At 32.8% G+C, this 12,601-nt stretch overlaps 1 protein-coding gene across 5 annotated transcripts in view; it reads left to right on the top strand.

The window, feature by feature from the left end:
- CCSER1 (coiled-coil serine rich protein 1) overlaps positions 1-12,601 on the top strand; it is a 1,392,355-nt gene that overhangs the window by 780,053 nt on the left and 599,701 nt on the right. The window contains exon 10 of one of the 5 annotated variants that reach the window (XM_043871187.1): positions 10,234-11,338. The exons of the other annotated variants lie outside the window; for them this stretch is intronic. Coding sequence (XP_043727122.1) covers positions 10,234-10,296 — 63 coding nt within the window. The 3' untranslated portion in view covers positions 10,297-11,338. Of the gene's footprint in view, positions 1-10,233; positions 11,339-12,601 lie in introns of those variants that run through there. 5 annotated transcript variants of the gene reach the window in all.

Below are 12,601 nucleotides of genomic sequence, written 5' to 3'. Positions count from 1 at the left end.
TATAAACATTAAATGTATAATTAGATTTCATTGTATATCTACACATCCCATTTATTAGAGATATGCTACTAAAAGTGAATAGAGAAAGTACTCAGTAATTACTTGGTGAAAAATGAATAAATTAACTAAAAGACTGTTATTTTTATAACCCTAAAAAATCTATAACAAATCAGTATGCATTATTTTACTTTATTCACAAGAATCATACAGAAGTACATATTGCTACCCTACATTTTTACTCTCTGTTATATTGAACTAATATTTTGCAGTGACTACTTTGCACCTTTTAGAAGACATGTTAATATTAAATGCAAATTAGCATAGACAGCCAGGTGAGGTGAAAATCACCTTTTAAACATGGATGACAACATGCAATTGTCCTTAACATACTGCATTGAATGGTTCCCTTTAAAATCCTGAATCTTCATGTAGGAACTAGATCATTCCTGGAATGTCTCCAGGTCTAGTTCTTGCTACATAGAATTGGTGTTAGTTAACTGATAGTTCTTTTGTTAAGTGAATCTGTGGTTGAAATGCTGATGGGGGAAATAGCAAGGCTAAGTTTTAACCAAGAAAACTCGTATAATTGTAGAAATATTAATTAAAGCAAAAGAGCACACCCACAAATATTTTATATAGCTCAAATTATGTGGGGGAGGAAAAATTACTTTCCCTCTACCCTTCTTGGCCGAGGACCCCACTCTACAACAATAAGAGACAAAATAGCTATAGAAAACAAACTAGTTTAGTGACATGTGTACTGCCTGTACAAATGGGAGATACCCAGGAAAGCAGTAATTCCTGGAAATTGCCTAAACCACCACCGTAAACACCAATTCTAGCTGAAGGCAAGAGGATGGGAGTAGGGAGGGTAGTTATGGGAGGTTTCCAGGAAAAAATACAGTAAACAAAGGATATGATTGTTATGTAGATTTAAGTTGGTGCCTTCTTCATAAATAAAATTTTCTAGAGATTTGGTCATTTTCCTCCTCCTGGTACAGAGAGGGAGATACCCCTACAAACAGAGGTTCATCTTAAAAATGTGAATTCTTCTTACAAAAGATCACTTACTTTTTTAGAGCTTATCCTGCTATTTCTTAAAAATAAGCTCAAGATAAACCATTTGTCAAAGAAGCATGTTTTGGTGTAGTATATTTTGCTCTCCTTCAGCTAGTAATAGTGAGGATCATACTTGCTTAAAATTATGTTGATTCTGTGATAGTACTGATATGAGAAAAGAAATGTAGATATTTGTTGAAAAGAAAATTTTTCCCAACCCACTTCTACTTCCATCTGAGATTGCCATCTCTATAGGAAATCTAATTTCAAAATTTCTGATAGTTCCTTAGAAAATTCTAGAAGTCATTTTAGTATTTTCCAGTATGCTAAATGTCATTGCATAAAAGAGAGTCCCTTCTGAAGGAAGAAAACAAAATATATATACTAAAGACATCTCTCAGTGTCTATTTATCATGATTATGGAATTGTTGCTAATCATAATTTGTATTAAGTTCTAAGAATTTACTCAAGTACTTGTTCAATGTAAATCTTTGAGTGTTTATATTTACTGATTTCTAGTGAAAGGAATGGTTTCCTTTAATGTGGTCTACAAGTAAGAAAATCTGTAAAATGAAATTTATTCGTTATATATGTATACACACATATCCTTGCAATATAAGTATAAAAATATTATACAGATAAATATATAAAGTGTTAGTCACTCAGCAGTGCCTGACTCTTTGCGACCCATGGACTGTAGCCCACCAGGCTCCTCTGCTGTTCTCAAGCAAGAACACTGGAGTGGGGTAGCCATTCCATTCTCCAGGGGACCTTCCCAACCCAGGAACTGATTCCCAATTCCCAACCCAGTGCCTTGCATTGCAGGCAGATAATCTGCCATTGAAGCCACCAGGGAAGCCCATCAGTAAAGCTGTATATATACCTAAACACATATATACACGCAAATACTTACAGGACATAACTTTAAAAAAGAACCTACATTTATTTACTATTTTTATTATACAGCATAGGATTAGATGCAAATTTTTAAACTTTTGCATGTATATAATAAGAATTAAGTTATACACTAATATGTTTTAAATGGCTATTCAAATTTTAATATGATTACATTGGAATTGGAAAAATATTGGCTGGGTATATTTGTGACCTAATTATGTCATATTTTGTGTGAATTAATATTTAACTTTTTTAAAGGTAGTAGTCACATTGACTCCCTAAAAACATTAACTTTTCAGTAACTTCCATAAAAAATTTCAGATTGAACCTAAAATATATAGAAATATATATCACATTTCTAGGAATTTATACCTCATACCTTTTTTTAGCCAAGAACAGATATTATTTCCCTTGCATACAGTATTTCCTTTGTTTCTAGTAGTTTTAATCACATGAATTAGAATTCTTAACTCTTTATGAACTTTATAGTGAAAATTAAGAAGTAAGCAATTACAGACTGTATGTGGCTGTTTTGTTTTAGTCACTGAGTCACTTCTGACTGTTGTGGTGGAGCCTGCTAGGCTCCTCGCCCATGGGATTTCCCAGGCAAGAATACTGGACTGGGTTGCCATTTCTCTCTGCAGGAGATCTTTCCAGCCCAGGGAGCAAATGTGCATTTCCTGCATTGGTAGGCAGATTGGTGTATATTACTACAGTATTCTTTACCTTGGCAAATTAATTATTAATAAATTTTATAATTTCTAGAAGTTTGTCATCTTTTTAATAGTAAAGTCTTTCAATGTGACACAAGAAATGTTCACTAACAAACCCAAATATAATCAGTTCCTCTATCATAGGAAGTCAAAAGTAGATAAGCCTGTGTTCAGTAATAATTGTTTAATATTTTGTCTTATTTGGAAATAATTTATGTATTCAATAAGATTCTATCCCTTTACTCAGCAAAACTCTAAGGACGGAAATTACCAAAAAGATTTGTGAAACTACTTAAGTAGACATATAGTAATATATAATTATTGCTGAAAAGCTAAACTAAAAACTCTTATCCTACTTAAATCACTTGTTCTCAACAGTTATGTTTCAATTATTTTTGAAAGCTTTGTGTGACATTAGACAAAGTCAGCCATCATCCTAAGCTGTTTGTCTTGCCTATAAATTTTGTAATAGAGATAGTACGAAGTTCTTTGATTAGTAAACCTAGATAGAATGAATGTTACATGTCAAATTATATTTAATGTTAATAACACTGAAGTTATGTCTTTTAATTAAACCAATAAATTTCAGATAGCTTTTATTTACTGGCGATTGTTCAATATTCTGTGATTTTTTTTAAATTGGATTACTATATTTCTGAAAGTTTCAGGAATACTTAGTTTATAAAGCACTTATTTGAAGTCAGTTAAGTAGAGGTCTTTTACAAAATAATTTTGACAGTGACATCTGGAGGTAGAAAAAAATCACACATCTACAACATGCATATATAGACATCTATAAACATACAGATACAAATATAGATCTTATAGCTTTCATTTAAAAAATTTAGCTATGAGTCAGGTGTATTACTAGTACTTGACTAGTTTTTGAGATCAGATGGATCCAAATTGTGTTTCTGGACGTTTGTCCATTAAGATGTTTGCAGTTTTGTTTTTGTTATTATCGTCTTTGTTGTTCTTGGTTTTTTCCCCCCTAGTATTTGTAAAAGAGACGGAATTTTTCATTTGCCCATTTTAAAAATAACTCCTTTTTTCTATTTCTGATAAGAAACATCTCCCTAAAGTTTGCATTTCAAAGAGTGGTTCTTAGGTTCTAGAGAAGATGGAATAGACAAATTTTAAGATTTGGTAGAAAGTTTACATTTCAAAGACACAGAGAAAATATCCAAATTTTCTCCAAAATGGGGTATATTTACCTGTTATCAGAGACCTGAAATAATTACTATTTAAGCTTTCCTTATTTTTCTAAAGTGTTGGGCTTCCCTGGTGGCTCAGATGGTAAAGGATCCACCTGCAATGAGGGAGACCTGGGTTCAATCGCTGGGCTGGGAAGATCCCCTGGAGGAGGGCGTGGCAACCCACTCCAGTATTCTTGCCTGGAGAATCCCCATTGACAGAGGAGCCTGGTGGGTTACAGTCCATGGGCTCGCAAAGAGTCGGACGCGACTAAGTACACAGCACCAACCTTTTGGAAGCATTTTGAGATGAATAGAGGACTTTAAGAGGGAGGGGGTTAAAAAAAAGAAAGGCTGGACTTGCAATTGTTTCTAGGGCTGCAGCTCTGGTTTTGCAAAGATTTGAAAGGCAAATTTGTTTCTAATTCCTCAAAGAATTTAGTTGTAGCCTGAATTTTATATCAAGGGACTGAACTTCCCATCCAACTACATTATTTTCTGTTTACTTTATATCAGGTAGAGGATTTCCAACTAAAATGGAAAAATCCTGGAGCTTTAGGGTTTAGTGCAGTATGCCTTTCTGGAAAATGTATATAGAGCATTCAGCAAAGGCCTTGCAATGTTACTGTTTTTCCCTAAGAGTACAATTCAACCTTAGACCAATTAACCTTTTGAGGAGAAAGCCTCTACTTTTGTTTAAGTCAGTACCTGAACATTAGCCTCTAGCTGATGTTTCTTGATCGTTTGTAAGAGGGCCTGGGAGAAAAACTGGTCATCTATTTCTTCTGTGAGCAGATTTTCCCAAGAGGCCTTCTGTCTTATCTGATAAATACAGTGCAATCATGGGTGGGAAGAACACCCTTTAGCTACCAATCATGGTTTCTGTGAATGTGGATGTCCACTAATCTTTGTAACTGTTCTCTAAATGTGATAATATCTGCTGAAAGGCATGATAAATGAGGCTTTGTGATTTTATCTTGTTAGAGGAATCTGTAAGGCAGGGCATTTTAATTCTTAGTGTCCTCTTTTCAATTTGGTCTTTCCATAGGTACCAAAAAGAAAATTGTTAGAATGAGAGCTCTCTAATTTTTTATTCAAATATATAAGTTTTTCCAGTTCATAGGATTCATCATCTGGTTATTGACAAGTAGGATCTTATAGCATCCTATAGGATCTTATAGGATCTCAAAGCATCTCAAACCAATAAGGCTTTTTATGGCTTGACCATAGATGCTGGAGGCATCCCAAAAGGCATATCTATCTGTCTATAGGGAGACAGATCCAAGAGACCTGCCTTTGGTAAGAAACATTACCCTTGGCTAGCTTCTGCCAGTTTTCCAGATTCCCTTGTGCAGACTCCAGAGCAACTATGGTGCTTCAGCAGGTCCCATTGTGGATCTCAAAACTGTAGTGGTAGAAAAATAACTTTCCCTCTACCTGTCTAGGTTCTTGACTGAGTGTTCCTGTCATAAAAGACATTAACAGGAGAAAAGCAAAAATTTAATTACGTGTATATTTTCTGTTTACATGAAGATATATACATAGAAACTGAGTTAACTCCCTAAAATAGCCAAGTCAACACTAAATACCACTGCCAGCTAGAAATGAAAGAAAGGTGTAGCAGTGGGGAGGCAAGTTAAGGGGGGGTTACCAGGAACAACACCGTAAACAAGGTTGTGGTTGTTATAAAGATTTAAGTCAGTGCCCTTTCCATTGACATGAATTTCTAGAGATTTAGTCAACATCTTCTTTCTGGTATAGAGAGTGAGACAGTCTTAAAAATGGAGAGTTCCCTTATGATGTAAATGTTTCTTATGAAAGGCTAACTTTACTCAGTTTTCAAAGCTTCTTCTGTGTCTGTAGTTTCTTAAAAATCACATTTTCTTAATTAAGTGCAGTTTTTATACTAAAGAGACAGATTTCGGGATGACAAGTTCTATTCACCTTCACTAGCTTATATCTTCTGCCAATAAAAGAAGCAGTAATAATTTTGAGGAAAAAACATTAAAATATTGGATTTTTTGTTGTTCAGTCGGTAAGTCATGTATTATTGTTTCAAAATAAGGATGTAAAGTGTTTTAATAATTTATAAATAACTATAGAGAACCAAAGAAAAAATAACTCCCATAAATGTTTGGCTTCATACCAAATAGGCAAAGGAATTGGAACTTTCAAATAATGCATTACAGAAAATTTCCTAAAAGAGAGCCACATGTAACATTAACCTCATGCTCTATAAAGTAAGAATATCAGAAAATTACACTCTTGCATGATGCCACATTTTTAAGATGATGATTAGAATTTTAAACATACATATCTGAAAATTTATACCAAAAAGAATGAAATTTGCAATTCAGAGTACTTAAAGAGTCATAGTTCTTCACATATCAGAATTACTCAGGTTTGTCATTATTTTATGAGCTTTGTACTTGTAAGTGGATTTACAGATTTGGATTTAATCCATCAAATTACAGGAAAACTTGTTTAAGCTTTAGTCTAATAGTGTAATTTTCAAAAAGAAATATAAATAGGTTACGTATTTTCTTGCATTGGAAAAGTATAACATAAAGATCGATAAATTAGTCATTTTTTTAGTCTAAGAAAAGACTAGAATTAGAAATACAGTGTGTTTCAAATTTTAAGGTTATAAGAAACATTTTATATTGCTCCCAAAGTGCTATTTAGTTATTTTTAATTTGTGGTAAAGTTGCTACAAACTCTAATTTAGTCAGGAAGGATTAAATTTTCTTCTTTAAGGGCACATCAGTAATGAGTCACTATTGGGCCTTAAGACAAACATTGCTTGCTGTGAGTGTATGTATTATTTTCTACTCTTTTAAAGGTTTTTTCCCCTCTATTTTCATTTTTTATCATGTTAAAATAAACATACAGACACTGAATCCAGAGTATACCTGTAAATATATGTACATAAACATACCCATGTTTACATATTTTAGCATGGATATTATTGTACTGTAATATTAATAACTTCTACTTTATAGTTTAAATAGCCAGGTATTATTCAATCATGTGGCCCTTTAAACATCCATTTTACTTTTCTCAAGTATTTTCCCTTTAAAGAATAGCATTGTTGTATATTATAATTCCCTATCAAGAGAGATTTTGAAAAATCTTAACAAAAATGTACATGATTTTATTCTCCATCTATCAATACTGTCTCTAGAACTTAACATAGTACATATGTTTTGTACATATATATATACATATATACCAAATAGCTTTTCTATAAGATCTTCCTTTATGAGTATTATTTATAATAGTTAAAGATGAAAACAACACAAAATATACATCAACAGGAAAGTGTTTAGTGATGGCTCATTCACAAAATGGAGGGCTGGGAAGCCCCCCTACCCAGTCCTTGCCAAAAAAGAGGAAACATCAGTGTTCTGATAGGGAATAATCTCTTGACTTACATTAATGTGAAACAGTGAAGCTGTAAAGCCATTGCAATATCCCCAGAGTGGTTAACCATAAAAAAGTACCCTGTTTTTCAAATTACTGTTGTCTCTACAGTCAAGTTAAGGGGAACCGTTTATTTTCATTAGTTGAGCTTTAATATTCCTGGTAATTTCCTGCCCTCACCTCGTGTTCTGCTAGCTAAAGAGGACAGAGAGTTATTGAGACTTTTTGTCCTCATGACAAATATAGAATATTATAAACTCTTATAGAAGCAAAAGCTAACGTCATATACTTTATGATGTCTATCTCACCTAACATATTTAATCTATTATATGTTCTCCTTCATTTTAGAATATTAAAAGGGGAATCTGTGTTAGAGCTTTATTAAAAACATGAATGTTAGGAGTCATAAAATACACTGGAATATAGATTCTAGATTTTTTAAATTTATAAAATATATTTTCTTTTTACATTAATTCAGCTACCATTTGAGGAACAGATACCAAACACTGAATATCCATTTAAATGTTAGCCTTAATGATTCTGGACAATTTTTTTTTTTTTTAAATAACATGTTTGGTTGGCAAATACATAAATGCTTCTCCGTAGCACATACAAGCAAAGCCCTGAGTTTACTTCCACCTCCAAGAGAGAATACCTTTTTTCATTTATATAATCATTTAAAAAATAAAAGTAAAAAAGGTGTCCCGGCATTGAGATTGTTAATGAAAGGTTGTTGCTGAACCACAAAAGACGCCGGGATCCCCTGCCTCTGGAGGAGAAGAATTCAATCCGGGGCCAGAAAAGAGGCTTGATTGCTCTATGCTTTTACTAAAGCATAAAAGAGATAGAGAAAGCTTCTGACATAGACATCAGAAGGGGGCAGAAAGAGTGCCCCCTTGCTAGTGTTAGCAATGGAGTTATATACCTTTTAATTAGTTATTACAATGAATCAAAAGAGTGTCTCAAGTTTGTGAAAATTTTACCAGACCCACTCCCACAATTTACATTTTAGGATAACAAGATTAGAATTTAACAATAGAAAGATCCTACCAGACCCACTCCCATAATATACATTCTAAGATATCAGGATTAGTCACAAGGTTTTCAGGAAGGAGGACTGTCCTCAAGAAATTGTCTTCAGAAACTGTCCTCAAACAGGATACTTTGTTGTTATATAATCCTTTGTACAGAGTTTTATCTGAGTTGTGTAATTGACTAAGGCTTTAAGGAATGTAGACACAAAAAGTTTGTCCTTTCCTCTTCCTTGAGAATTCCAGACCCCTATCTCCACTTTGAGGGCCCCAGACTCCTTTCTCCTCCTTGGGGACCCTAGACTTCTTATCAATCTGCCAATTGACTCTCTCAGTAGCAGTGAACAAGAAGTACACAAGTTTTCTTTCTTCATAAACTTTGTTGTCTTGTGGATGAGGACAGGAAGTCTACTAGAAAGGAGACAGAGTTTCACATGGTGATAAAGGACCGTGGTGTAAATAAGCAGAAAGATGAGATTAGTGATGAGTCCAGTGAAGTAGGAGCCTTGTGCCTTCACTATGACAGAAGACTCAGCTGGGAAGACCTGAGGATGGTGCCTCAGCTGTAACCCGAGTGGTGGATCAACTGTTCATGAAACTGGAACATCTTGTAGGACAAATTGGATTATAAGGAACAGTCACCTTCCAGTACTGATTGCTGCTTTAGGATGGATTTCCATTGGTTTTGGTCTTGACTTCCTACTTCAAGTCTCTACTTATTCTAATCTATATGTATTTATCACAGATAAATCTAAAAGAAATAATCACAAAGATGCAGCTTGCAGTATGTTGTATTTCTACTTTAAAACTCTTAATGGCTGACTAAGGCCTGAAAGATAAAATCCATATTACTCAAACCAGCATTCTAGCTACTAAAATTACACTCTTTCCTACTTAAGCAGTTTTAGCTCTAACTCTTCCCAAACATAAACCTTTTATTCCACTTAAGCTGCTCCAACACAAGTTGCTAATTCTTGTCTCCCTTGTTCAGTGTTTTTGATTTGTTTTGTTTTTAACTGTTTGGTTTAGAATGCCCCTCCTCTATAATGCCCCTCCTCTCTTTTTAAACCCAAACCCAACCCTCTACCCTTGATCTGGAGTGATCTCTCTTTCCATTGAATAACTTCCACAGTTACTAGTCCTGAAAACTTATCCTGTAGCTGTCAGTACTAGATATTGTTATATGCTCTATATATTTATGTATATATCACCTATGTATTGACATGGAACTTATTATCTTGTAGTATGGCTAATCTTTTCTATATCATTTCTGTCTCTCCAACTGAATTCTGCTTTCCTTAGGAGCAGCTGCCATATTCTAGACTTCTTAGACCCTCTATTTATTTTTATACACATTGTCTGAACAATGGAGTTCCTTTTTTTAAGGCGAAATATTTTGAAATGTTTTAATTTCCTGTCACTTAAAATTTCAATAAAGAATAAATTAAAGTATTAATAATTGTGGTAGGTTGAAAATACTTTTGGAGCTTTGTGTTCAGGATGATCTATAAAAATATCAGGAGAGCCATATAGACTTACCTATTAATTATTTAGTTATCTGGAAATGAAGACTATATGAAGAGTTGAGTAAAACTGTTATTTTTTCGCTCCATTTATAAAACCAAGGGAATAAAATTTTGCTAACTGGTCTTCACTCTTCCACCTTGTGTTCAGTTGTAAAGTATTTAATTGGAAATTGGGAGCTTGGAAACATTACTAGTATAAATATATTTAATCAGTTTTAATAACAGTTTTCACTTAGAAAATCATAGGTAGAATAGATTTATGTTGGTCTGTGTGCTTTTTTTTTTTAATTTGTGTTTAAACATTTTAAACCTTCATGTTAAAGTATGTGTTTATTCCATTTTATTAATTTGATGTCATTCATTTATTTATTTTTGTTTTCTTCTTTTCAAGGCCCTGTGGAATCCTACATGCACTGAAGGTTTATTTAAACCAGTACATAATATTTCAACCTAGCTTACATCATTATTTGATAATAAATGTATCACAAATCTGACATGCTAAATATCAAATCAATTTTTCATTATTTCTTGCATTAGCTATTTCTCAGTATATAATACAGAAATGTTTCCATTCCAAATATTTCACACTTTTTGTATTTGTACACAATTGCATAAACTACTAGTGGATGTGGTTTAAACTAACATTCCTACCTTGCTGTATTTTTAAAACAAAAATAGATCTTTAATTTTAAATTATCTCTATATGCAGCTGTCCTAAATATAATATTCCACTTGGCAGTACATATTTTTTGTTTAACCTTCTCATCCACGTCATTTGTGTCTCTGGTTATAGTCTTTGTTTAATTTCACTATATATTCTATGTATATTAGATAAATTTGAAAGCAGTGATTCTAATTAGGCCCATCATTGCATAACAGTTCTTACTGAAGAACTAAATTGCCTCTATTTTTCCCTTGCATTGAGATCAGAAGATGAAAATATATGTCTTCAAATGAAGTAAATCATGAAGAGTCTTATTCTCTGTAGATAGTAAAAAATTTATATCTCTAAACAAATGAAGAAAGTTTATTGGCTATTGACCTCATATTGAGGAGAAGTTTGTTCAATGTCTCATTAAAAAAATAAAAAACCCTGTCTCCTGGACTTGGCATCACTGCCTGATTTCTGTGTGTCCTTGTTTATTACCTTTCTATAATACCTCACTTTAATTATCAAATGTCCGGGTAGCAACAAGGCACTCTTGCATGTTGTAGTTTATTACAAGGATAAGTGACCGAGCTCAGAAATGTCTCAGTCCCGTAGTGCAGGGCAACAGAAGAGCCCTAAGGCTAAAGAGAGGAAAGCAGGTTTTGCTGAATTCTGTGTTTTTTTTAAACAGGAAGTGAAATAATCATAGTTAATGATGGTAACATTTAGAACTATGCTATGAAATTTCTTAAGTTATTTGACTCATTTGTAACATACAATATGCATGATCGAAAGTTGGGTTTAAATCATGGTATTAAAATAAAACTAAATGTTTATTCACTTGAAAGCACTGTATGTGTCCTTGTTGACTTTGCTCTTTTAAAAACATAAAATACATCTTTTTATGATTCAGGATACCAAAATGATTTTGTTCCTCTAACAGTTTTCTAAAGTTTATTCTGTTCTTATCTGTTGCTACTTATTGTCTTACTTTACATTTGAAACCCTTAAGTGTAGATAATGTGAGCAATTCCATTACCTACAATAAAGCGCTCCTCTGGTAAAGATTTTTATCAGCTTGAATGGTCAATATCATTTTGAGTAAGGAAAAAAAAATTCAATTAAAGATATTTTGACTAGGATACAAAAGAAAAAATAGATGTGTTAGCAAGTAGATTAAGTCAATAAAGAAAGGTACGTTTTCCCTCAAAAGCAATGTAGCAGAAACTGTCAATATAGACAAAAAACCACCAACCTGAAAAGGTACTATTTTATGATTGCTCTTTAATACCAGTAAGGCATTTCAGGCTGCTTCCTTGGAAACCTTTTTTTTTTTTTTAAATATTTTTAAAATGGAATTGGGCTGAATATATATCAGTGAACATGTTTATCAGTTAATCATTTTACTTTCATGGTGAAATATATTCAGACTTTCCAGCAATGTTTGTTATGTAGCTTGATCATTTAACTATTAAAATGTTTTGTATTTTCTGATTACATTAGACATGAATTAAAAATAGGAATTAATGGACTTTTTTTTTTTAAGTGTGTAAGAATCATTAAAATCACTGCACTGTATTCCAAGGTGTAACAAAACTGAAGTTGATTGTTTCTCAAAGAAAGCAGCATGAGGTGTAAAAACGTACCTGACAAATAACAGTGCAACATAAGTATTTACTGATGAAAGAAGTGTTGTGCTATGATATTATGCCTGAATATTTGTCTGAAATACTTTGATAATAATTAACTAAAAATAAGAGATGAACAAGCTTAATTAAATTCATTTTCCAAATAAGGAAAGTGGAATTTAAAGAAGCTGAGTGACTTCCTCAAGTTCATTTAACTTTTCTAGCAAACATTAAAGCTGTGGATTGTGTTGTTGGTGTTCCAGATCCAAAAGTCAGGATTTTGTTTTGTTTTCCTGATTTCAGAATGCTGGTGGGTTGCATGATTGCAAGACTCAATACAAATTGTACTTGTATTGCATATGCACATATATACATACTTGTATATTATACATACATTATGTACTGTTAAAGATTGTATTTACCTTAAATCTGCATTATAGACTAGGCATAATGGTGATGATAAAGATTTACTATGTGAATAT

This window comes from Cervus elaphus, chromosome 17 (genome assembly GCF_910594005.1).
Source record: "Cervus elaphus chromosome 17, mCerEla1.1, whole genome shotgun sequence".
Taxonomy (NCBI): Eukaryota; Metazoa; Chordata; class Mammalia; order Artiodactyla; family Cervidae; genus Cervus; species Cervus elaphus.
This window is presented reverse-complemented; position numbering and strand designations above follow the sequence as displayed.